This window comes from Oncorhynchus kisutch, linkage group LG23 (genome assembly GCF_002021735.2).
Source record: "Oncorhynchus kisutch isolate 150728-3 linkage group LG23, Okis_V2, whole genome shotgun sequence".
Classification (NCBI taxonomy): domain Eukaryota; kingdom Metazoa; phylum Chordata; class Actinopteri; order Salmoniformes; family Salmonidae; genus Oncorhynchus; species Oncorhynchus kisutch.
This window is the reverse complement of record NC_034196.2, coordinates 20,211,537-20,238,806: the sequence shown is the minus strand read 5'-3', so window position 1 is coordinate 20,238,806 and position 27,270 is coordinate 20,211,537. Positions and strand designations below refer to the sequence as shown.

General features: G+C 42.2%; 1 protein-coding gene and 1 long non-coding RNA gene across 4 annotated transcripts; one reads left to right on the top strand and one right to left on the bottom strand.

The window, feature by feature from the left end:
* Window positions 1-640: 640 nt before the first annotated feature.
* Window positions 641-5,520, top strand: LOC109879854 (uncharacterized). 3 transcript variants are annotated; one of them, XR_004205079.1, is made up of 4 exons: window positions 641-845; window positions 954-1,726; window positions 2,229-2,371; window positions 2,751-3,335. It is a non-coding gene; the product is annotated as an uncharacterized LOC109879854 (long non-coding RNA). The 3 variants fall into 3 exon arrangements; XR_004205078.1 differs by having other exon boundaries at window positions 954-2,371; window positions 2,751-5,520; XR_002253608.2 differs by lacking the exon at window positions 954-1,726 and having other exon boundaries at window positions 666-845; window positions 2,751-3,715.
* LOC109879869 (uncharacterized) lies at window positions 4,948-27,254 on the bottom strand. The gene is made up of 15 exons (XM_020472061.2): window positions 27,163-27,254; window positions 26,482-26,771; window positions 19,045-19,166; window positions 18,070-18,251; window positions 17,675-17,795; window positions 17,341-17,431; window positions 15,565-15,656; window positions 14,014-14,093; window positions 13,672-13,875; window positions 13,319-13,467; window positions 12,002-12,209; window positions 11,603-11,761; window positions 9,616-9,697; window positions 9,297-9,418; window positions 4,948-9,169 (listed from the first exon to the last, which is right to left on the bottom strand). The coding sequence occupies exons 2-15, from the start codon at window positions 26,670-26,672 to the stop codon at window positions 8,408-8,410; spliced, it is 2,565 nt and encodes an 854-aa protein (XP_020327650.2). The 5' UTR covers window positions 26,673-26,771; window positions 27,163-27,254; the 3' UTR covers window positions 4,948-8,407.
* Between the last annotated feature and the right edge of the window lie 16 nt (window positions 27,255-27,270).

The following is a 27,270-nucleotide window of genomic DNA, read 5'->3' as shown; positions in this document are numbered from 1 at the left end:
AAACAGACCAGCCCGGGGTTTGATACGTCAATGAGATAAATGAAAAAATCTTCCTTAGTTGTTGATTTTCTCGAAATCTAAAGGCACAACCTAAATTTGAGCCAATGTCTTAAGTAATTGAACATGTTATTACTCCAACCTCGTAAAAGTGACAAACTGACACGTTTTAATTTTCGTCGAAAACAACTTTATATCGGAGGAGTGACGGTCTGCACATGCGCAGTTTGGCGTGAGACGACCGTTAGCCTCCATGACGTGTTTCTACGCATGAGTTTAGTTGGATGATTCGGGGAGAAGCAGTTTCGGCTTATCTTCACAATGTCTTTGCTAGTGCTCAAGACAAAAATAAAGACAACAACTGTTTGTAATGTATAAATACCCATAGAAATTGGACATTAATATTTACTAAATTAAATAATGAAAAGTTAAACATTTACGTTGAAATTAATGATATCAGAGGGGATATGCCAAAGATAATATAAAATCACAAAATAAACTACATCACGAAACTGACCACAAAACGGCCTGATTTGATTCTATCGTCTCAGTCTGATATACAGTTTCTAACTCATAATTGCAAGGCCAACTATATTGTAGATATAGATCTCTTGAAGTATTTGTAAAGCAATGTTTGAACATTGGGTCATGTCGGGGATCTTGTTTCTCAGTGTTGTCATCATCAGTCATCTGACACTAAGTGACAGGCTGCGGTTGTTAGCTAGCAGTCCAGCTAAATCCAATTTGTGCGTTATGATGTAGTCCTTTTTAGGTTTTTGTTTTCCAGTAGAATATTATATTAGAAACCCCTACTATATGTGAAGTGCACTGGTGATGAACATAGTAATGTAAGTAAACGTTTATCTGTGTTAAGTTACTAACGTTAGCTACATGGGCTGCAGTGCCAGCTAACGCATCTTTTCTCAGTGTAGCTAATTCTACGTAAACAACAATAGGGAGAAGAGCGCTCGGCGGAAATGGAGTCCCTAGAGAAAGCAAGAACAAGATGGGTGTCAGTAGTGGGGCAGCAGTATTATCACAAGGAGACCTATACTTGGAAAACGGAGGAAGAATGGAGGGAAAAAGAGAGGGCTTGTGTCGGATAAAAATTGTGGGAAAGGGGAGATGGTTTGTTAAATAAGAATGGTAGAAAGTGTAAGCAGGGGGAGCTGAAGACAGGAGGAGAAATGGAAGTGAATAAGTGTGAAGTATCCTATGTGGTAGGTTCGGTGAAGTTATTGTATAGGTATGCACCGAGGATCAGGATGAAGAAGAGTGACAGAGTGAATTTTATGGAAAAAAGCGTACTCTTCCCTTTTTGCTGATCCATGTGTGGTTTCACGGTGGGTGAAAAAAAGAGTTGGGTGATGGTAACTAGAAGTGGTCTAGTGATAACTGTTTGTGTTTTTGTGAGGCAGAGGGAGAATACGCTTGGAGTAAAACTAATGAGGGCAAGAAAAGTGAATTGTTTCGTTCTCAAGAAAAGGGCACAAATGAAAGGAGTGATAACAGGGGTAGCAGTAAATATCAAAGTTGACCAGCTGAGGGGAAATATTCCCGGTGTATGTGATGATCGTCGTTTGATGCGACGCAAACAGGGTGGGGAAACGGAAGTCATTGTCTGTTTTTTTGAAGTTGAGTCTTTGCCCGATAAAGTTTGGATATATAAGTAATCCTGTACGAGCGATGTGCCGAATACATTACGACGTTACAGGTGTCAAGTTTATGGGTATGTGGCAGCAGTGTGTAGGAGGGAGGGTCCAAGGTGTTAGAAATGTGCAGGGCATGAGACAAAGGAATGTGTAGTATGGGGGAAAGTCGCGGAATGTGTTAATTGTTGGTGTGCCCATGGAACTGGGGATCAGAAATGTCCCTTGCGAGAGAGGCAGGTTGAGGTTTCCAGGGTTAGAGTAGTGCATTAGTTGTCACATTGTACTGAAGGGATGGATCGGAAGTCTCGGGAAAATTGAGGTTGTGGTGGCAGCTGCAGAGAGGTATATGGGCGTGCTAGACTTGACATCAGAAGAGTTACAGGGTGTGTTAAGTGGTGACGTCCCATCCTTTCAGGGTGATGGCATGAGGTAGGAGTAAATACATTTAATTAGTGCGGTAGGGTGGTGTTCATTTAATTTTATATAATTTTGAAATTAGTGAGTGTAGTGTTAGATGGTAGGGTATTTATTTAGTACATTTGTATTTTTCAAGCAAAGTATAATGGAGTTGTACTCCAGTCTAGTAGATGGCGGTAATGAAACAAATTGGATGTCAACCGCTGTTAAACCGCAGAAGAAGTAAACAACAATATGTCTGGACCAAATGGAGATCCTAACATCTCAACTGATGATGGCATCATTGACAATGAAGATGAATTCAGGTAATACTGGTATGTTTCAGATGTCATCACGGAAGCATCATCTCTGCGGCTGTGATTTAAGAGATGCAGTGTGCGTTTTTTTTGTTTGTTTAACTATCCTTGTGGGTACCAGAAGTCCTCACAAGGATAGTAAAACAAGGAACATTCTGACAAGTGGGTACATTTCGCCGGTCCCCATGAGGAAAAATGCTATTTTAGGTTAAGGGTTAGGGAACATAGGATTTAGAAATGGAATAAATGTTTTGGTCCCCACAAGGATAATAAAACAAAACTGTGTGTGTTGTCATTCACAGCTGTGTACATAAGCCAATAGGGTGTCTGTATTTGTCTGTTAGGAATTGCACATCTTTGCTGTTCTCATATCACTCTCTTTTGGAAGAGTATGTAGCCATCAACACTGCTGGATCAGATCAACTCCTGCCTGGATGACCTGGAGGAACGCAACGACTCACTGAATGACCAACTACATGAACTGTTGGAATCTAACTGGCAGGCCTGGCAGGAGTTCAGAGTTCAACTGAGCACCGCTACACCCCCAGGAGAGGATCAACAGTCCCCGGACAAAGATTCTCCGGCCTCTGAAGGGCGAAGAGGATAAAGCTGGACTACTCAATGTTACACAAAACAACATTCCACCTACCAATATGAGCATCTTTCCTTTTCTCAAGTGTTCATGTGATAGGATTTTCTCTGTCCCTTTCATGTAGCACTTATGAACCCTCCACTAAACTATACCATTTTAATCGATATGCAGCTGTTGAACTTTTAAGATGGTTCCTGCTTAGTTAAGTAAAAGAGCCAAAAGCTGAGTACATTCTGTGTTGAAGTGACTAGTTTATGCCACCATCACTACTTACTATGTATACCAATGTTTCAGCTTAGCTATCCATATAGTCAATTGCCCCCATGATTAGTACTTATGTATCCATGTGCTTGGTGTGGGGTGTAAAGCATGCAGAATACACTGTGATTCATGTCATAACTGGGGTGTATTCATTTTGCCGAATTGGTTTCTGTTCCAAAACGTTTTGCAATGAAAACAAGTTTCTATTGCACAAATTCAGGTAGGTCCCTCCCTGTTTCATTTGCTATGTTTGGCTCTAAGATGGTAAACAGTTTCTGTTGTAAGATGTAATGAACACACTGGTGGTAGGTAAGCAGCTAAGTTAACCTCTATGGGGTAATACTACAAATCATATGTGAGCTTTGATTGGTCAATATTTTTCTGTGACATGCAAGAAGAGATTAATGTGTTTGTGTTCCACTTTTTCCCAATTCAGTTTTTCCTTGTCAGATTTAACAGTATATTGAATTTTGGACATATTAAATATATATTAAATTTTACCTTTATTTAAAACCAGGTAGGCAAGTTGAGAACAAGTTCTCATTTACAATTGCGACCTGGCCAAGATAAAGCAAAGCAGTTCGACAGATACGACACAGAGTTACACATGGAGTAAAACAGACATACAGTCAATAATAGTATAAACAAGTCTATATACAATGTGAGCAAATGAGGTGAGAAGGGAGGTAAAGGCAAAAAAGGCCATGGTGGCAAAGTAAATACAATTTAGCAAGTAAAACACTGGAATGGTAGTTTTGCAATGGAAGAATGTGCAAAGTAGAAATAAAAATAATGGGGTGCAAAGGAGCAAAATAAATAAATACATTAAAATGAAATACAGTTGGGAAAGAGGTAGTTGTTTGGGCTAAATTATAGGTGGGCTATGTACAGGTGCAGTAATCTGTGAGCTGCTCTGACAGTTGGTGCTTAAAGCTAGTGAGGGAGATAAGTGTTTCCAGTTTCAGAGATTTTTGTAGTTCGTTCCAGTCATTGGCAGCAGAGAACTGGAAGGAGAGGCGGCCAAAGAAAGAATTGGTTTTGGGGGTGACTAGAGAGATATACCTGCTGGAGCGTGTGCTACAGGTGGGAGATGCTATGGTGACCAGCGAGCTGAGATAAGGGGGGACTTTACCTAGCAGGGTCTTGTAGATGACATGGAGCCAGTGGGTTTGGCGACGAGTATGAAGCGAGAGCCAGCCAACGAGAGCGTACAGGTCGCAATGGTGGGTAGTATATGGGGCTTTGGTGACAAAACGGATTGCACTGTGATCCAATTTGTTGAGTAGGGTATTGGAGGCTATTTTGTAAATGACATCGCCAAAGTCGAGGATTGGTAGGATGGTCAGTTTTACAAGGGTATGTTTGGCAGCATGAGTGAAGGATGCTTTGTTGCGAAATAGGAAGCCAATTCTAGATTTAACTTTGGATTGGAGATGTTTGATATGGGTCTGGAAGGAGAGTTTACAGTCTAACCAGACACCTAAGTATTTGTAGTCCACGTATTCTAAGTCAGAGCCGTCCAGAGTAGTGATGTTGGACAGGCGGGTAGGTGCAGGTAGCGATCGGTTGAAGAGCATGCATTTAGTTTTACTTCTATTTAAGAGCAATTGGAGGCCACGGAAGGAGAGTTGTATGTGTGAATGTGTTACTGTTAATTATCTGAGTGTGACATCTTGAATCACTAACGTCAAGAACTAGCTCTTTAAAACAATGCGATATTCAATAATCACAGTGAGGCAATTGTCAAATTTTATTATAAATTAAAATGACCCCAATACAGAAAACATCCCAAAAATACATGAAACTTCCAGCTGCTAGAAAACACTCTTGTTCATCGGTTTGTCATTTGTAGAATAAAAATACATTAAGAAACATACAGCTGTTTGAAATGTCACATAAATGACCCTTTCTGTCATGCTCTGGTCCTGTATAATATTTCAGTGGGACACAAACCAGAGACAAGACAAATGAGCTTGCTTTCATCAAAGCCAATATGGGTTTGTTTACACAGTTAGCCCAATTGATCTAATTGGTATTTTGACTAAGAACATCAGAAAAAAAAATCTGAAAATTGGGCTGCCTGTGTAAACAGTCTATGCATCTGCTCTTCTGCTGTACAAGTGAACTAATAACAACTGCCCATTCACTGAAAGCATCAGTATCATCTGGGAGAGACTTATTCCTTACATGTTCCTTGAAAAAAAATACAGTGGCTGTGATTGGGGACTCTACTGGAGTGCTACATTACTTGATTCGGTCTTATGTATTTCTGTCTATAACTTATGAACAATTATCCTATATTCAGGTCTCCTCTCACCAAGAGGCCAGTGACAAATGGTTATCCACGTCTCGTCAATTAAATAGATCACAATCTGGTGAATCATTCAATTTCTTCTGTTGGTGTACTTCAAAATCAGAACTGCTGGTTCTCAGCTTTTGAAACTTTTAGACTGCTACACATTTATTACCACTAGGGAAAATACACTTCCTTCTGTGCCTGGAGCCAAGAGATTTTCCGGACCAGTTAGATTACCCCGCTGAGGTCTCATGATTATGAAAAACTCCAAGTAATATAAAATTTATTAATTTCATTATTGTTGATATTAATGTTACTAATTTGTAAGGTGACAACTCTGCCATGCAATGTTTGTACAGACAATTCTACTCAATGGCTATGGCTGCATTTGGACATCCAGTCCAATTCTGGTCTTTTGACCAATCAGATCAGCTTTTTGAAAAAAGATGCGATTGGTCCATATAGAGGAAACAATATCAGAATTGGGCTGCCCGTCTATACGCAGTCCAGTGTACTGGAGCTAACAAGATATGCGTGAGAAAAAAAATAAACAACTTCTACACTAATTGGCTATCAATGGGGAAAAGACACTTCATTCTCCGTGCCCAAAGCAAAGAGTTTCCTGACCAGTTAGGCTGCATTTGAACATCCAATTCTGATTCCCCCCCCCCACTAAATTGGTATTGTGACTAACCACAGATTTTTTTCCACATCAGATATTTTTCAGAGTTGATTGGTTTAAAGACCAATTAGGCCGTGTCTAGACTTGACAGTTCATGCAACGTTTATTCTGATAATGGAATTCCAAACACGTCCACATTGTGTCACAGGATTCCCTTTTTCTTCAAACGCTGGAACAGGCTAAATCTGACAACTTGATGGCAGTAGCTAGTTAGCCAGCAAGCAAAGCTAAAAGGGATTGCAAACAGGTTATAACTCCAAACAAAAATATTTTTTTCCAAATAAGCTGGTGGGCTAACATTTATGAAGCCAGCAAACACATTCCTCACACTAGGAACGCATTTCGTCCAGTTAATCAACATTTAATGAAAGAAGGTGTCTCTTGCTGCCAAAACATACATTTTCTGGAGATTTGTGGGCGGAGTGCTGTGACATTGCCCACTGTATTCACTTTTGGTAACCTGATTGCAAAAAGACAGAAATCCACACAATGAGTCTCTGACCAGCACCTGAGGCAGTCAGCCAGATCTAAACTATTCCAACCACAATGAGACTTTTGTTCATCTAGACCTGTCGTTTCAATGCATCTTCATATTCTCATAACAGAATTTGCATGAGATTGTCAATTGTGAACACGGCCTTAGTGAAAAAAGATCAGTATTGGGCTGCCTGACTAAACGCTGCCTTTGTTTCTCCAAGTCAGGTCTCATTGTTATGAAAAACTCCAAGTCCATCCATACCACTTCAATAATGTTGATAACCTTGATATTAATGTTACCAATGTGAACAGTCACAACTGTCATGCAATGTCACTTGTACAGACACTTAAACAAAAAAAATGACTCTTACTAGTCCAGTGTACAAGGTGTGTGAGAAAAAAAGTACCAACTCAATGTTTAAAAAAAAGGATGGAAAACCAGCACAAAACTACAACTCTTTTACAATGTCATGTTTGTGATGCATAAGCTTGTTAATGCAACATTGCTTTCAGTTCAGGAATTTCTAAAATATTAACATTAAAATGGGGTGACAGGGTTTGGAAATCCCTCATTGTATTAGCTGGCAATAGGTAGGCCTAATGCCTCCAACTGTGAGGGGAAAAAAAAAAGAGTGCGCACTGAACTTCACATAAAACTGGTTGTCTCTTGAGAACAAACTCTGGCAAAGAGGCTCTATTCTAGGCCAACGTGTTCTCCCTATTCCAGCCACATCTAAAATGATCGTTTTATGGTCTCAGGAGTTGTCAAGTTCGGTTAGACTAGACAACTGTTATAATAGAACATTATGAGTTAACAGCCATATTCAAAGCACCCTAAAATCATGCTCTGCTTCCTAACATTGCAGGAACATCTATAATTTAGTCCTGTCATAATCTATAATTTAGTCTTGTCAAAACCATGAGCCTTATCGCACAGCCTTATGGAGGTTCAGGTGCAAATTGGGAGTGAAACCAGTGGGATGTAGGCAGTTTCAGCAATCATGGGGTTAAAGAGCTAAACAAGTCAATTCAAAATGTATTTAGCAGTATAGTGAGGGGAAAGCAGCAGCTCAGGGTGTATCTGAGCTAAATAGACCACGCAGTTAAGACTTTCCCCCTTTCAAACCCCCCCTCTAACCAATCCCCTCACCTGCTAACATCCAAAGAAATCTCCAGAACAGTTCAGAGAATGTGTAAAAAATGTCAAGGACAATAGCACTTCAACAAAGCTAGGATCAAATCAAGGTTCATAGTTACTCGACATTCAAACAGTACCATTTACTCTTTAAATTCCCACCCCCATCACAAATATTTTCAGATAAGTCGCCTGCTATAAAGATTCACTCGGTTCCTGGACTAAAACACCACTCCCTTCCTAAAGCTGGCAACAATGTGTTGAGTTAGACATTTAGCTAACTAGAACGACATGTATAAACTAAAAACAGACCTTCATTTTCATTTGACCCTTTCCACACTATGACAGCAACACACACAGCCACAATTTGTTTCCGCATAATTCTCTTCAGTCAGGTTCCACTGAATGCACATTAGTCATTTCTATCTAGTTGTGTTATTTAAAAAAATGAAACACCTAAACACCTACAAATATAGGTTAGAGGATCACCGGTTTTGAGTTTCCAGGTCTATTGAGCTAATGTACCCTGTCCTAGGGTAGCGATTGTACTGGATATTATTTCTTTCTTCCGCTCCCCCTCTCTTTCTCCTGCTTTCTCTTCCTCAACGTCTCCGTGTTGTCCTCCCGGACTTCCTTTTGGATGGGCCCTTTGCTTTCCCTTTGCCCGTCTTCTCTTCTGGAGCAGCTGCCTTTGCCTCTTCTTCTCCTGTGACTGGGGCTGACTTTTCCTCAACTGCCACTGGCTCTTTCTCTGCCTCTCCCATGACTGGCTCCTCCTCTGCGACTGGTGCTGGCTCCTCCTCTGCGACTGGTGCTGGCTCCTCCTCTGCGACTGGTGCTGGCTCCTCCTCTGCGACTGGTGCTGGCTCCTCCTCTGCGACTGGTGCTGGCTCCTCCTCTGCGACTGGTGCTGGCTCCTCCTCTGCGACTGGTGCTGGCTCCTCCTCTGCGACTGGTGCTGGCTCCTCCTCTGCGACTGGTGCTAGTTCTGGGCTTGGCTCTTCCTCTGCGACTGGCGCTTGTTCTGGGGTTGGCTCTTCCTCCTTGTCCTCAGGGTTTACTGGGCTCTGCTTCTCTGGGGAGGCTTGAGCCGGAGTCCCCACAGAGCTGCTGGTGGTGGTGAGGTCCTTCAGGGATGAAGCTGAGGGAGTGTTGTTCTGGGGTTCAGGGCAGGGTCTGGAGGGCTTCAGTCTGGTGATGGAGATGGTGGGCTGCAGTAAGGCAGGGCTGCTGAGGAGCTCTGAAGGCAGGCTGTTTGAATCTGAGACAGTGTGGTTACTATCACACTCTGAATCGCCGTCCGTACCGTCTATGGGAGTAGGTTCCACTGTCCCATCCTTCTGGCTACGCAAGGCCCTGTACTTCTGTAGGGGAGAGAAGGCAAAAAACACATAGGAGATGACTACAACAGACAGGCAAACCTGTTCATTTGATGTGTGGTGTCTTAATTCATACACAACCATACACAAGAAATGTGATTATACAACCAACCTTGAGGTTCTCAAAGTGTTTGAGTGACTTGCAGTGCAAGTGGCGGGCTGAGGACTCAAAATGGTAGAACTGCTGGCAGAGTCTACAGAGGAACCCAGCCACAGGAACCACAAAGCTAGAACCTGGGAGACAGGCAGAGAGAGGTAAGTCAATGACAACAGAATCACACATGATAAAATCATAATTTGCAATATATAGCTAAATATATAACACTTACTAATGACTGATTCTGAATGGCTTTCATTTGACTATGGCAAGTCAGTGAGTCTTGTGTAATGACTCAGACAGTGCGTGTCCTCGTGTAGGGTGTGTCACTCACCGTACACTGTGTCAGGGTCAAACTCCTCCTCTTCATCTACATCCTCTAGTAGAGCCACCTCCATCTGGGTTGGCCAGACGTCCTGCCACACCAAATACACACATTACCAAATAGATCCATTACCAACAACGACATATATTATCTTCCTGAAACGTCTGTGTCTCCTAACAATATTGATGCTGGGGAAAAAGTGAATGTGCGCATGGGAGAAAGAGCAAGAGCTGGAAAAGAGACGTGGTGTGACTAGGAAAACAGACATCAAAACTCTTTAACCAGAGATCATTGTTTTCAAATACTGTAAAAAGAAAAGTGTTGTCTTGAAGACCAAGTTCATTTGCTTTTACTAGTGTTCCATTTGTACATGTGCATTTGCGGGGCACATCAAAAAAGAAACAGAATTCCCTTTCCCCTCCATGTCTCACTCGTGTTCCGCCTGCTCCTGCTACACAGGGTCCCTTTAGGCCTACAGAAATAAATGCTTCTAAAAAACAGTGGATATAAAAAACATACACAAGCTACATTCCATCCCAAATGATTGACTGAAGCTGGGAAATGTGTTCCAACAACTAGCTGCAGTTTTGGAATAATTACATCCATTCTATTTTTTTGCCTATATATATATATATATAGGCAAAAAAATTGAATGGATGTAATTATTCCAAAACTGCAGCTAGTTGTTGGAACACATTTCCCAGCTTCAGTCAACACATTTCCCAGCTTCAGTCAATCATTTGGGATATATATATATATGGCTACTTTGCAAACTGCAAACTGCTAGTGCCATTTACAATTAATTAGTCTAGGATATAAACCCCCTAAACATACAGGTTCCACAATGGCAATATGCAAAAAAATTTTTTATTTCTTTCAAAGAGCATATTGTCATCAGCTTCATTAAGCCTAGGTCTACTCACCAAACAGATGCAGTGACTGTAATTCATCCCCTTGCACTGTTCAATGTGGATTTAAAAAAAATCCTTTTAGAAAATTCCAAAGAACTGGCATAATAAACTGTCACATGTCGGTAGGGCAATATCAAAAAGACAGATTTTGGTTCGTAAACCAGAAAAGAAAATTCAACACACCAAATTGAGCCCCGAATCTTAAATCGCAGTAGTTGTTTTCTTGACTGAATATACGAGGCAATTTAGCAATTGGGATTTTCTATCTGTAATGGTTACGATAAATGAGGCATTGTTGTGCACTGTTGGGATACAGATAAATGCACACATTTATCCCAGTGTGGGACCTTATGTTCTAAAAAATATACACTACCGTTCAAAAGTTTGGGGTCACTTAGAAATGTCCTTGGTTTTTAAAGAAAAACACATTGTGTCCATTTTGCAGGTACTATTTAATGAAGCTGCCAGTTGAGGACTTGTGAGGCGTCTGTTTCTCAAACTAGACACTAATGTACTTGTTCTCTTGCACACCGGGGCCTCCCACTCTGATTAGAGCCAGTTTGCTCTGGTCTATGAAGGGAGTAGTACGAGATCTTTCGTTTTTTGGCAATTTCTCACATGGAAGTCTTCATTTCTCAGAACAAGAATAGACTGACGAATTTCAGAAGAAAGTGCTTTATTTCTGGACATTGAGCCTGTAATCCAACCCACAAATGCTGATGCTCCAGATACTCAACTAGTCTAAATAAGGCCAGTTTTATTACTTCTTTAATTAGCGCAAGTTTTCAGCTGTGCTAAAATAATTGCAAAATGGTTTTCTAATGATCAATTAGCCTTTTAAAATGATAAACTTGGATTAGCTAACACAACGTGCCATTGGAACACAGGAGTGATGGTTGGTGATAATGGGCCCCTGTACGCCTATGTAGATATTCCATAAAAAAATATTTTCTAAGCGACCGCAAACGTTTGAACGGTAGTATATATATTTTCCATTCCAAAAAATGATGTGAGTACTAATAACAGTAAAAAATAAAAAAGCCCATCCCCATGTGTGAAAAGGCGTGTACACGCATATGCCTAACCTTCCCATCGGAGCTGCCTTCGCCGCCATCTTCCATTTCCTCTTCGTCCCCCTCTTCCTCCTCACATGCCTCCTCCTCGTCTCCATCGTCTACAAAGCAACCTTGTGCATCCATGGCAACCAGTTCAGCCAAGGCCTTTGGCCCCCCCTCCTCCCGAAGCTGTAGTGAGAGGAGCACAGAACAGTGAATAAGGAGGGAATGGATTGACAAGGGTTAGGGCCCAAGTGGCACCCTACTTTCCCTATTTAGTGCACTACTTTCGACTAGGGACCATAAGGCTCTGGTCAAAAGTAGTGCATACTGTACGTAGGAAATAAGGGGCCACTAGGGACTCCAAAAATGTAATACATTTATTGGATTTCCAAGCTGCCGAGGCAGAGTATACACACACACACACACCTCGTCAACTCTCTGCTTGTGCCCCTGGGACTGCATGTGCTCCAGGAACAGGAGTGGGCTCCTGAAGTGCCTCTTGCAGACGGTACAGGAAGGATTGGAGGTGCGGCTGGCCAGCTTGTGCTCTCTGGTCCTGCGGTGCACCAAGACTGTACTGGTGTAGTGGATTTTGCAGGTAGCACACCAAAGCTGTGGGCCGGGTTTCTTCTCTCTGTGTTACACACACGCAGCTACATGAGTGGGAAGTTAAGTTCCTCTGCGTACACATCACAGACAAACTGAAACGATCCACCCACGTCAACCTCAGGAGGCTGAAAGAAAATGTGGCTTGTCACCTAAACTTTTTGCACAATTGAGAGCATCCTGTCGGGCTGAATCAGTGTGCTGTGGAATCAGTGTGGTGAAGAAGACGCAACAGCGCCTCTTCAACCTCAGGAGGCTGATGAAATTTGGCTTGTCACCTAAAACCCTCAAACCTTTACAGATGCACAATTGAGAGCATCCTGTCTGGTTGCAAGGCTCTCCAGAGGGGGGTGCACAATGCATCACCGGGGGCGAACTACCTGCCCTCCAGGACACCGACAGCACCTGATGCCACAGGAAGGCCAAAAAGATCAAGGACAACAACCACCCGAGCCACTGCCTGTTCACCCCGCTATCATCCAGAAGGCGAGGTCAGTACAGGTGCATCAAAGCTGGGACCGCGAGACTGAAAAACAGCTTCTATCTCAAGACCATCAGACTGTTAAACAGCCATCACTAACACTGCTACCAACGTACAGACTCAAATCATTGGCCACTTTAATAAATGGATCACTAGTCACTTTAATAATGCCACTTTAAATGTTTACATATCTTGCATTACTCATACCATCTACTGCATCTTGCCTATGCCACTCTGTCATTGCCCATCCATATATTTATGCATATATTCTTATTTCATCCCTTTGATGTGTGTATTAGGTAGTTGTGGAATTGTTATATTACTTGTTGAAACTTTAATGGGTTACAGAGTTAATGTATTGAGCTGTATCTAAAATATATTTTCTTTAGTTATTTACACATGTAATTGTATTAGAATTCGTGTGTTGGCGATTGAGAGAACTACACACATATTTCTGTTGTATTGGATTACGCTATTGACTGCACAAAGACAAACTATAGCAAAACTTTTTTCAACGGAAAACAAGTGTTTCTTATTGGACAATTTTAGGCAGACCCTTGCTGTTACAGTCAGTTGTTTAATTCGGTACCTATCGCCTAACTATTGGGTCTTACTTAAATCCCATTTACATGTCACCAACGTGCACTAGTACTGACCCGTCCTTGGAGGAGGAGCTGTCTCCGCAGCCTCCCTGCAGTGAATCCTGGACACGGGGCATCAGGGTGACCAGACAGGCGCTGGACATGTGTTGGATCTCCATCATCCTCTGCTGGTGGACCAGGCCGTTCATGTGGCTCTGGAAGTCCTAACGAGGAAGAGAGAGGGATACAGCGAGATGTGAAGAGAGGGACACAGAGGGATTCCTGTCTCATTAGCCTCGGGCTGACAGCTCAACCATGTGGCAGCTAATGAACTTGACTAACAGGGTCGCTGAAGGGTCAAGCTGAGTGCTTGCCTTGGACCATTCAAACGCAAACATTCCACTCTACACCCTCAGGGGGTACTCTACCTGCTGGTTGTGACAGGCCAGAGTGCAGATGTAGCAATAGAACTTGTTGGCAGCATCACCCCCCTCCTTGCCCTCTTCCTGCCCCCTTTCCAATGCCCCTGGGGCAGCCTTGCCCTCTGCCATGTCCTCCAGGCCTGGAGTGAATGCCTGGCTCTCACCACTCAGCTGCTCAGAGGCTGGCATGGCCGACACTCCACTCTGAACCTGCTCATACACAAGGACCCTCAGATCAGGTCATCTCACCTTCTGTGAGCAAAAATCAGTGCCCCGCTACCCATCTGGACTAGCACTACAATCACGGTTTAGGCTTCAGTAAAGCCCTCTGTAACAAATAAAACTCACCTCGGCTGCTCTGCTCTCCTCCATTGCCTCTGCAGTCACTGGTTCAGCTATGCTCCCACCCTCCTCCAGAATGACACAGTCTGTTATTGGAAAGAACAGGTGAGAACTAGTCCTACCAAGTCAAAAGGTGAAAGGCCAATGCTTAAGCCACAGAGATCTACCGATCTATGGTGTTCTGTAGATATGGCTGTAGCTCTGTGGGAGTAAGAGGCTTGGAATGGCTGCTGGAATGGTACACTATAGACAATAGTATGTGGACACCCCTTCAAATGAGTGGATTAGGCTATTTCAGCCACACCCGTTGCTGACAGGTCTATAAAAATCGAGCATACAGCCATGTAATCTCAATAGACAAACCTTGGCAGAAGAACGGCCCGTATGAAAGAGCTCATTGACTTTCAACATGGCAACGTCATAGGATGCCACCTTCCCAACAAGTCAGTTTGTCAAATGTCTACCCTGCTAGAGCTGCCCCGGTCAACTGGAAGTGCTGTTATTGTGAGGTGGAAACGTCTAGGAGCAACACCGGCTCAACCGTGAAGTGGTAGGCCACACAAGCTCACAGAACAGGACCACCAAGTGCCGAAGTGAGTGGCGTACAAAAATTGTCTGTCCGAGGCCTCCCAAGTGGCTTAGGGCATTGCATCGCAGTGCTAGCTGTGCCACTAGATCCTGGTTCGAGTCCAGGCTCTGCAATATCAAATGCACGAGTTACACCAGTAATGCACAATCCCTCCATCAGTGCTCAGACTGTCCGCAATAGGCTGAGAGGCGCTGGACTGGGGGCTTGTAGGCCTGTTGTATAAGGCAGGTCCTCACCAGACATTACCGGCAACAACATTGCCTATGGGCAAAAACCCACCGTCGCTGACGAGTCGCGGTTTTGTCTCAGTGGTGATGGTCGGATTCGTGTTTATTGTCGAAGAAATGAGCGTTACACAGACTCCTGTACTCTGGAGCGAGATCGATTTGGAGGTGGATGGTCCGTTATGGTCTGGGGCGATGTGTCACAGCATCATCGGACTGAGCTTGTCGTCATTACAGGCAATCTCAACTCTGTGTTACAGGGAAGACATCCTCCTCCCTCACGTGGTACCCTTCCTGCAGGCTCAGCCTGACAATGCCACCAGCCATACTGCTCGTTCTGTGCATGATTTACTGCAAGACAGGAATATCAGTGTTCTGCCATGGCCAGCGAAGAGCCCGGATCTTAATACCATTGAGCACGTCTGGGACCTGTTGGATCGGAGGGTGAGTGCTATGCCCATTCCCCCCCAGAAATGTACGGGAACTTGCAGGTGCCTTGGTGGAAGAGTGGGGTAACATCTCACAGCAAGAACTGGCAAATCTGGTGCAGTCCATGAGAAGGCAATGTACTGCAGTACCTAATGCAGCTGGTGGCCACACCAGATACTGACTGTTACTTTTGATTTCGACCCCCCCTACACATGATTAAGTTTGCTGAAAATAAAACACAGTTCACAGTGAGAGGACGTTTCTTTTTTGACATTTTTTTAAACTTTTGGTCATGTAGTGTATGAGAACACAAACCTCCAGGCTGGCAGTCAACCGGTGGGCTTTGATACTCTGCTGCACTCAGGACCCCGCCTGTCTCAGGAGGCTGCTCCACAGTCTCCTCTAACCTGGGACAGCGAAATAAAGGATACGTGTCACTACTAGCTGCTACCCTCCAAGGACTCATCACAGCATATAGATATTCTAATCTGAAGATATACATAAGCAAAACAAGAAAGAGGCTTGACAGCCACCAGCTCAGATTGTTGTGAAATAGTTTCTGTAGTTAGAAACAGGTAAGACTAGCATTCCTACAACATTACTTTGTTGAAATATAACTTCATATCTGAGAAATTAATTGCACCCAAATTGGCCATTTTCATTTTTAGGATTCATATAATCACTAAAAATAGTACCTAACCTCAGATTCGAAAAATACATCTAATAAAATAAATCTAGTAATCACAAAAACAATTGTCAAAAGCCACCAACGGACCCCCACACCCAACAACGAGTGTACAGTATCAGTTTATGTTTGACAATTAGTATGATGCTGCAGCGTGGAGTATGGTTTCTTCATCCTATGCAATGTATTCGTTCAGAGAAATTATTCATTTAAGTTGTTAGGTTTATGTCCCAACCTACATTCTGATATTACCAGGTTCTGACCACTAAATGGTGCTGTTCCTGCTATTAAGTGAAATAAAAATGTTTTAGATTCCCGTAACGTTAAAGGGATAGTTCACCCAAATTACATTATTTCCCTTACCTGTAAGCAGTCTATTGACAAGGTATGATGGCAAACAATGCTTTGGTTGTTTGCCACTGTTTCAAATACATATATTTTTTATTTTTTAGCATTTGTGGCACAAATCCAAAGCAAGTCAATGGTACCTATATTAGAATGTTCCTGCTTCATGTTAAAATCATCCTAAAGTACCCCCAAAATTGATTGTGTAAATCAATGACGCTACTTATTGATGATCTGGATATGAAGTGCGAAAATGCTAATATTAGGTATTAGATTTGTGCGACATACACAAAAAAAGTTGAAACAATGGCCAGGTAAACAAAACCGAAGCATGGGCTGCTCATTTTTTTTATAACAGTAGCACAATCGTCACAACATAGCCGGCAATGCCATCATCCTCTTTTACCACTTCAACAAATCTTTCCCAAACATTACTTTTCTGGCCCTCCCTTCTCTTTATGGTAAACGCTCCATTTTGCAGCTTTTCTTTTAATGAATTCAACTCTAACATGGTCCTTTTTGCCTCCGTGGATCGATGTTAACCGTTTCTGCCCGTTCCCAAAAGCATTAGGCGATTGGCATGTAGGCTATTTAGCACGCGTACAGTTAGGCCCTAAAGTTTACAGGCTTACTTACACATTAAATACCAGATAGCCTAAAATAATGAAAGAAAAACAGCAATGTAGGCTATAGATATACATTTCACAAAAATGATGAATCCATAAATGTAAGGTATTGTTTTCTTTACTCAACATGCCCACCACCTACATGCCCTTCATACACACAATATCTAATAACCCGAAATCTGCCCAGTTATGAGAACCCATGCATCACCAGCGTGGAGGGTCCGTGGGTGGCTTGTGGTACTATCAATTAGCTTAATTTCTCAGATATCAAATTATATCGCAACAAAATGTCGTTGTAGGAATGCTAATCTAATCTGTTTCTAAGTATAGAAACGATTTCAAAGCAATTTGATGGTGGGTGTCATGGCTTGCTGAAATAAAATGCAAAGACCCACGAGGAATGCATTTATTCAAACTCAAAACAGTACTACTTACACCTCTGTCCTCTGCTTCTTCAATGCTGGCTCCTCAGGCTCCGGTTGCACTGAAGGCTGTGCCTGTCCACCTGGCCCTCCCACTCTTCCATCTGCAGGAAGAGAGAGACAGGGCTGTCATGTGCTACTGTACCAACCACAGAATTACTGGTTTCACACCCACTCAAAAACAGAGAAGAAGAAATAGGAAAAGAGGAAGCAACCCCCCCCCCCAAAAAAAACACAAAAAGTGTTTTTTCATGCCTCAGATCTCACTAGCTGCAAATAAAACCTTAACAAATGATAACATGAGATGGCAACACCAGCTAGCAGTGAGTGTTCAGGTACGGTCCTACCTTTCAGAGCCTTATCATTGGTTTCCCCTGCTGTCCTGCTGGCTGCAGGTCGGCTAAATGTGCTCCCCAAGGCTCTCTGCTCATTTTCCCTCTTCCGATCCGGCTGCCGTGACCCGTAGTCCTACATGAACAGGGTGAGGCATTTGATCAACAATTCAACTGCTCTCTCAGCAATCAATGTGTGCAACAGGTATAGAGGACTCAAATGTTAAAGATTATAATATTGACCAATTCAGAATTTCCATAAGCAATTATCATCAAGTCTCCTCATTGTTTTGATACTGTGGGGCGAAACTATCTTAGCCAACAACTGAGTAAAACACAAAACTGTTAGCTTGTCAAACAGAAAGCTCAGAGCCTTGTAATTATCCATAGTTAAATAGAGGTTTGATTACATTGTTGTTGTTGTTGTTGTAGTAGCGGGAGTGGGGGTGGTAGTGTCGGGCAGGGAAGCCCATGTGGGGGTTCTTGATGGACATGCCCATGGGTACAGGGCCCATGAGAGAGGACCGGGCCCCTGCAGCAAAGAACTGGGTGAACTGCTGCCCACTCACCGCTGCAAAGCCCTGCATGCTACCTGGAGTGCCAGAGACAGGAGAGATAGAGGTAGGAAGAAAGTGCGAGAGGAGATGAGCATGAGGAGAAAAAAAAAATCATTGGTGGAAAAACTTTCAGCACTGGTGTAAAGTATTTAAGTAAAAATACCTTAAGTAGTACTTTAAAGTATCTGTACTTTACCATTTATATTTTTGACAACTTTTACTTTACTACATTCCTAAAGAAAATAATGCACTTTTTACTCCAACATTTTCCCTGACACCTAAAAGTACTTGTTACATTTGGACAGGAAAATGGTCCAAGACACACACTTATCAAGAGAACATCTTTGGCATCTGATGTGGCACTCACTCAACACAAATGCTTTGTTTGTAAATACAAAAACAAGACAATTGTGCTGTCTGGTTTGCTTAATATAAGAAATATGATACTTAAGTACATTTTACGAATTGAATTTAAAAATGGATACTTCAGTATATTCAAAAACAAATACTTTTAGACTTACTCAAGTAGTATTTTATACTAGGTGACTTTCACTTGAGTCATTTTCTATTAAGTTACCTTTACTTTAACTTAAGTATGACTATTGGGTACTTTTCCCACCACTTTTTCCAGCAGTAGGGTAGTGCCAGAGTTTCTATCAGGTGGTCTTTCGGAACTACAAGGCGTTCTACAGTCAGTGATAACAGTTATTAGAAACGGACAGCTTTTTCACGTACGCACCAGCTGTAGATAAAATTATGTACCACATTACCGAAAAAAAAAAATCTGTCGTTAATCTGTCGTTTTCTGACATTCTGAAATGCGCTCACCTTGCATCTGCTGCATCATTATAGCCCCTTGTAACATTGGGTTGGGGGCCATGATGGAGGCCCGAGTGGCCATGTTGACCACACGGGGAGGTGGAGGAGCAGGGCCTGGTACAGCCATGGCCCTGGTCATAACAGAGGGAATGGGCATTACTGAGCAGTATTTATATACTTAACAAAAATATTTAAAAAACATGCAACAATTTCAATGATTTTACTGAGTTAGTTCATATAAAGGATATCAGTCATTTGAAATAAACTCATTAGGCCCTAATCTATGGATTTCACACAACTTGGCCCCCCAAAAAGGCTTTATTAGACAGAAATTCTCCTCAGTTTCATCAGCATTCCGGGTGGCTGGTGTTAGAAGATCTTGCGGTTGTGAGGCAGGTTGGACATACCGCCAAATTCTCTAAAAAGATGTGGCAGCTTATGGTAGAGAAATTGACTTTCAATTCTCTTGCAACAGCTTGTGGACATTCTTGCACTCAGCATGCTCCCTTAAAACTTGAGACATCTGTAGCATTGTGTTGTGTGACAAAACTGCACATTTGAGGGGCCTTTGGTCCCCAGTTTAATCAGCTTCTTGATATGCCACACGTGTCAGGTGGATGTATTATCTTGGTAAAGGAGAAATGCTCACTAACAGGGATGTAAACACATTGCACAAAATGAGAGAAATAAGATTTTTTGTGCATATGGAACATTTCTGGGATCTTTTATTTCAGCTCATGAAACATGGGACCAACACTTTACATGTTGCGTTTATATTTGTTCAGTATATTTACACACATACAGCCAAAGTCAAACAATTGGCCACGTTCATTTCGATAACAAATACTATTAAAACATTCAATGTGGAGTGCGTTCAGCAGGACAGAACAGTTTCCAAAGTTTATTCCACAGAAACTACACTGTTCTGAATGACCATGGGTATATTAATTTAGACGAAGATAGTAGCAAACAATAGCAAAATGTTTTGCGATGGAAAGTGCGAGTTTCTATTGGATACAATCAGGTAGGTCCCTCCCGTTTAGTTCTCTTTACCTCTGTTGGCTTCAAGTTGTTTCCTAGTGAATAAACCCCGGGGTTGAAGAAGGTTGTGATTATGGGGGTGTGCTGCACAGGTTTTTGCAAATGGTCACACCATAACCACCACACTTAGCTAAGACACGTTTCTTTTCTCCAGAAACGCAAAAACAGTCTTACAAACCGTTACAGAACGTAGAGAAATGTTTCATTACCTGAACGCACCCCTGGAAAATTCAACCAAGATAAACTTCACACCACCTGCCTGATATATCAGCAACCAGTGGTGTAGCGGAGGGTATACAGCGTTTTTCTTTCTTTCAGTGAGCATTGCATATACTCACGTCTAAGACGGACCCCCATTAGTCGACTGGTAGATTGTTTTAGTAGAGCAGTAGCAAATATATATTTTTTCATGGTACAGTTGACACCGGTCTGACTTGCGCCAATCTCAGTAAACTAATACATTGCAGAGGCCGCGTGGATGGCACAGTCCAAGGGGAGTGTGGCTAAGATGCACGTCTCTCTCCAGAACATGCTCTCCCGCCAATTTGTTCAGTCATTGCTTCATAACTTCATCGTGTGAATTGTTTGTGTATATCAAATCCCCATTACACATATAACCAGCAGTACATTTTAATGTTAATTCCTAATCTACAATGTTCGTTTAGAGTAACTTCTGATAACGCATTCAATATATTATTCCAGTCTTACCTTTCAGAGTGGACACATTGTTTGCAGAACTCACAACCTATGCTACACTTGTGAGAAACAAGTTTTGGTTAATTTAATTCCATTTACGAGTTGTCAATTTAGTCATGGTCTTGTTTGGAGAGCTACTGTCAATGTTGAGAAAGGACTACGCTTAGAAGTAGGCCTTTAGGCTACCGGGCCTGAATGCAAATGTAGGCATAAATGTGGTTTACGCCATATCAATTATGTAGTACAATACAAAAATCATGTACAAAGTAGCCTACACAATCACAAATATATTTCATCCGCACACACCTAGATTCAGAGGAATCAGGCAACATTTCCCGCAAGAGAGCTTAACTGGTTGTCGCATTGAGCAGCTCACAGATTTGAACGACATCGGTAGGGTAGGAAAGATGTTTCAACTTATGATAATACCAGTAAATGCTAACTAAGGCAACAATGGGTCTGCAAAGCATTGAAAAAGGTTGGTCCAAAGTCAGTTTGATCTTTGCGATGCTCAACTCAGCCATCATGCTCTGTTTGAATATACTTGTAATTGTTTTTACCTTTATTTAACTAGGCATGTCAGTTAAGAACAAATTCTTATTTCCAATGACCCCCTAGGCACAGTGGGTCAGCTGCCTTGTTCAGGGGCAGAACGACAGATTTCCACATTATCAGCTCGGGGATTCCATCTTGTACCCTTACAGTTAATAGTCCACCGCTCTAACCACTAGGCTACCTGCCACCCCTAAAGGCTTTGCAGATAAAAACTTCCTTATTAAAAATGTTCACTGCAAAGTAGGCCTACCTGGCAGAATTTCATGATGATTTTTTAAAACTCTGCCACTACATTGGAGCCTACAGTACAGAAACCCCACTAGCCAAAAGGTCTCTTGCTAGGTGCACAATTGAATTAAAAGCAACTACACCCTCACCCATTTTGTTTCTTCCCCAGACCTAAAATATGTTATCCTGGTGTGTAGTGGTGATTTTAGCATTTTTTAAAATTGAACCTTTATTTAACCAGGCAAGTCAGTTAAGAACAAATTCTTATTTTCAATGGTGGCCTAGGAACAGTGTGTTAACTGCCTGTTCAGGGGCAGAATGACAGATTTGTACCTTGTCAGCTCAGGTGTTTGAACTTGCAACCTTCCGGTTACTAGTCCAACACTAACCACTAGGCTACCCTGCCACCCCTTGATGGGGCAAACTGAAAAGAAGCATGCCAGCAAAGCCAACAACACTAAACAATACATTAATTGCACCATAACAGTGACAAACCATACCCACATTAAGCTGTCCCAAAAGCAAAGTCCCAACACCTTACCACAGCTACACCTGGCTACCAGCAGAGCCTTGTCTGGCAGCAAAACAGTTCATTCAGTCTCATTTCCTGCCTTAGAAAAAAACATAGCTGATATTGCTGACTTGCTTAAAGAATTGTGGTTTCTACTGCCAATTGAGATGCACAAACTATGGCATAAGTGGACAACGAACAGATAGGAGGCGATCCGTAATTTTGACTAAGACATTAATGAGCGAGCTGTGATGGACGCAATCAGTATACAGTGGCTTGTGAAAGTATTCACCCCCTTAGCATTTTTTCTATTTGGTTGCCTTACAACCTGGAATTAAAATGTATTTGGGGGGGTTGTATCATTTGATTTACACATGTTAAATATTTTTTTATTGTGAAACAAGAAATAAGACAAAAAAACAGAAAACTTGCATAACTAGCATGCTTAACTATTCACCCCCCCCCCCCCAAAGTCAATACTTTGTAGAGCCACCTTTGCAGCAATTACAGCTGCAAGTCTCTTGGGGCATGTCTCTATAAAGCTTAGCACATCTAGCCACTGGGACTTTTGCCCATCCAAGGCAGCTTCTTCAAGTTGGATGGGTTCCACTGGTGTACATCAATCTTTAAGTCATACTACAGAATCTCAATTGGATTGAGGTCTGGGCTTTGACTAGGCCATTCCAAGACATTCAACTGTTTCCCCTTAAACCACTTGTGTGCTGCTTTAGCAGTATGCTTAGGATCCTTGTCCTGCTGGAAGGTGAACCTCTGTCCCAGTCTCAAATCTCTGGAAGACTGAAATAGGTTTCCCTCAAGAATTTCCCTGTATTTAGTGCCATCCATCATTCCTTCAATTCTGACCAGTTTCCCAGTCCCTGCCAATGAAGAACATCCCCACAGCATGATGCTGCCACCACCATGCTTCACTGTGGGGATGGTGTTCTCAGGGTGATGAGAGGTGTTGGGTTTGCGCCAGACATAGCGTTTTCCTTGAAGCCCAAAAAGCTAAATTTTAGTCTCATCTGACCTTCTTCCATATGTTTGGGGAGTCTCCCACATGCCTTTTGGCGAACTCCAAACGTGTTTGCTTATTTTTTTCTTTAAGCAACGGCTTTTTTTCTGGCCACTCTTCTGTAAAGCCCAGCTCTGTGGAGTGTATAGCTAAAAGTGGTCCTATGGACAGATACTCCAATCTCAGCTGTGGAGCTTTTCAGCTCATTCAGGGTTATCTTTGGTCTCTTTGTTGCCTCTCTGATTAATGCCCTCCTTGCCTGGTCCATGAGTTTTGTTGGGCGGCCCGCTCTTGGCAAGTTTGTTGTGGTGAAATATTCTTTCCATTTTTGAATAATGGTGCTTTGTGGGATGTTCAAATTTTCAGATCTTTTTCATAACCCAACCCTGATCTGTAATTCTCCACAACTTTGTCCCTGACCTGTTTGGAGAGCTCATTGGTCTTCATTGTGCCACCTGCTTGGTATTACGTCTTGCTTAGTGGTGTTGCAGACTCTGGGGCCTTTCAGAACAGGTGAATATATACTGAGATCATGTGACAGATCATGTGACACTTAAATAAAGTGCACCTGTGTGCAATCTAGCTTATGTGACTTCTGAAGGTAATTGGTGGCACCAGATGTTATTTAGGGGCTTCATAGCAAAGGGCGTGAATACATATGCACCCACCACTTGTCAGTTTTTTTTTGTGGAATTTTTTAAACAACTTTTTTCCCCTTCCATTTCACCAATTTGGACTATTTTGTGTAAAAAAAAAAAATACGATAAATTACAGGCTGTAATGCAACAAAATAGGAAAAATGCCAAGGGGGGTTGAATACTTATGTAAGGCACTGTAACTATTTGTCCAGCACTATTGAAATGTACAGCGACAGAATTCAGAACATGGGTCGTTCTGACAGTATTCTCCCTTAACACCAAGTCAGAACCGTAGGATAAAGGGGGCACATAAGCAGACAATTAAAGCTATTACAATAATCGATGACTACATTTCTCTAAAACAGGCTACATGTGCACCACCAAGATTGAACAATAGGCAAAATTATGATGGGAAAAGTGACCAAATGATTAGGGTGAGACACATGGGGTACTAACAGCTTACTACAAAACATACACTTAGTATGGCCGATGAGCACCAATACATTTGATCTGTAATTTCTCTTCATGACTAGGAATGAAAAGGATTTGACCGTAGATTGTAGACTTCATTCACGATGACTGTTAGTTTGCTAAGATTTTGAATGTATGTTGACATGATCAGTCCAATCAATGCTACTGTAGATATGTGATTTGATGTAATTTTATCTGTGGCCAATGACCTTGAGCCTTCTTGGAAGAGCACTTCAATATAACTCTGGCAGCACCCAAGAGGCTTGAGTTTTCTAGCTCTACCTTTCGATTTTGCAATGACGTACCGTCCCCATGAGTGACAGAATAATGAGCCAATCAAACCGTAACTATAAAACATTACCAACCCCTATTCTCCGTATTTTCTGAAGGCTGCCCCACCACCACAGAAAGCACTGAGCTAAGCTGAACCACCTGCATTTTGGAGCTGCCTTAAGAAAGCAAAAAAAAGAGACCAACTTTGTATGCGCCACCAGCCCTGTATGACGAGTCGCCACTGCCCGTGTGGTATAAGCATTGTTGGTGACTTAAAACAATTTTTTTATTCTATAAAACAAATACATTTTGAGAGTGAAAACCTTAAAACTATAGGAAAACCTAGAATTTTTACACACGGCGCCATTCCGCTGCTGGGCGGGCTGTTTTTGCAAAATTAGAGTATAGCAGCACCCGTTGAATATGACTGGTATGCGTAAACTTGGGCAAAAAAAATAAAGTAAATTGCCAGAAGCACAGTTATTAACATGAAAACAGCCTAACCAACTCTGCTAGGGTGAGTAAAATGGTCAAAGTTCTCTCATTTGTGTCTGGAAGTAGCTAGCAAGCTAGCCAATGTTAGCCGGTTAGAGTGCTGGGCCAGTAACCGAAAGGTTGCTGGATTGAATCCCCGAGCTGACAAGGTAAAAATCTGTAGATCTGCCCCCGAGCAAGGTAGTTAATCCACTGTTTCCCGGGAAAGGAAGACGTGGATGGTGATTAAGGCAGCCCACCGCAACTCTCTGATTCAGAGGGGTTGGGTTAAATGCGGAAGACATTTCAGTTAAAGGCATTCAGTTGTACAACTGACTAGGTAACCCCTTTCCTGTTAGCTTGGGTGCTTGACTGCCGTTGTGAGGTAAAAACGCTCGGATCAACCCTTCTCCTTTGGAAGGCCAAGAGGTTCTAATCGTCATACCTGGTACACGTCTTAACACTTGTAATTCAAATTTCTCACGTGCTTTTTTTCAAGTGCCAAATGTCATTTTTTGTACACATGATTTTTTCCCACCTGTCCAGTGTGTTCACAGGTGATTTGAAAGCTTGTTATGGGCATTTTTACACACATTCATTGCACCTGTTCAGTGTGCATTTACAGGTGATTAGATTGTTTGAATATCGTACCTTCAGACGCATGAAATTGTGCCACAGCACACGTTCTGAATGCCTGTGTAGTAACAGGTACATTTCGTTGTAGCCCTTCCAGACTCAATTTCCGGGAGTTTGACTTTAGGCCCATTGTGATGAATCGCTTACTCGGGGAGGGAGGGAGAGGTTTCTGAATATGGGTCAAATTGTTAACAATAGTAAATTACATTATAAAACATTTTAATTCAGCCTTTGTGGTTTGGAAAGTTTAGTGACTATTGCTTTAATTTATTCATCAAACAAACGGGTTTGGAAAAGTAGATAATTGCCACAACAATCCCATCTGGTGGATGGAACCTGTCATAATTATTACTTAATTTTTTTGATTTTATACTTAGCTTGATACTTTAGACAAGGAAAAAGTATGGATAGCTAATTCAAATGAAAAAAAAAAAAATGTGAGTTTTTTTCAATACATACAAATAAACAAAAAAATAATAATGTGACGTTAGCTACAAAATAAGCTGTTTTCGAACAGGTGTAATGAACGCGTGTAAAATGTGCCCATAACAAGCGTTCTGATCATCTGTAGAGACACATCAACTGTAAATGCACACTGAACAGGTGTAATGAACACCATACCAAGTGTTCAAATCACCTGTAAACACACACTGAACAGGCGAAAAAAAAAGACATTTGACACATAAAAAAAAAAATCGGGTGAAAAATTATAATTCTAAGTGTTAAAACGTGTTCCGGGTAAAATTATTAGAATCTCTTGGCCTTCCATATTCTTGGCCTTCCAGAACGTCCAGTGCTCATAGAACGAAACGCTCCTAATTAACTTACGACCCGGAGCGCACTCTGATAGCGGTGGCAATTTCCTTAGTAGGCCTGCTGATCCACGACCTCGAGTTCACATTTCTTACCGTCCTCCTTGGTGGTGATGATGATGATGCCTGGGTGCATGGTGCGATGGAGGCGGTTGTGGTGGCGCAGGCGGCGGCGGTGGAGGGGGTTGCTGGAACAGTTGCTGAAGCTGCCGCAGGTGACGGTGAAACTGTTGCTGTTGTTGTTGTTGCTGCTGCTGCTGCTGATGGTGGTGGTGTGGGTTAAACATTCCGGCGTTGTGTTGTTGGTGTTTAATGCTAAACTACGTGTGTCCGTGCTTGTTTGCAGAAAAGCCTGTTGACGACACCTTCTCGGGTCAGGTCAGGATCTTGGTCAAGGAAAAACAAAGCGTTTGATAATAATCTGATCCACAATAAACCTCTAATCCAGCTAACGTTTTCATACTTAGTATACAGTACATTGCTACGTTTGTTAGCAACGACGCTATGGATGAAATAGCTAGCTATGTGTTTTTTGTAGCATGTGGTTTCTAGCTAACATTAGCTAGCCAGCAATAGCAAAACTAGTCAATGTCCACCCTCTCCGGATAACATAACTAGCTATCTAGCCTAGCAATTGGGCCTAGGATTAGCTAGTTATTTTTTGGCTAACAAGCAGTTTAGCTAGTTGAGATAACATTTAATCGGAATAATCAATGGTAGTTACATTTCAATTACACGGTGTATTACCATTATTTGTATCATATTAACGTTACCTACTTTATAACGGAATGAATTCTTTTAGAAGGGCAAGTTAGCGACGGTCTGCCTCCTGTTGAAAGTTAGCAGCGATTGTTCCGTTGAGACTGCGCACTTGGTACCTGTGTT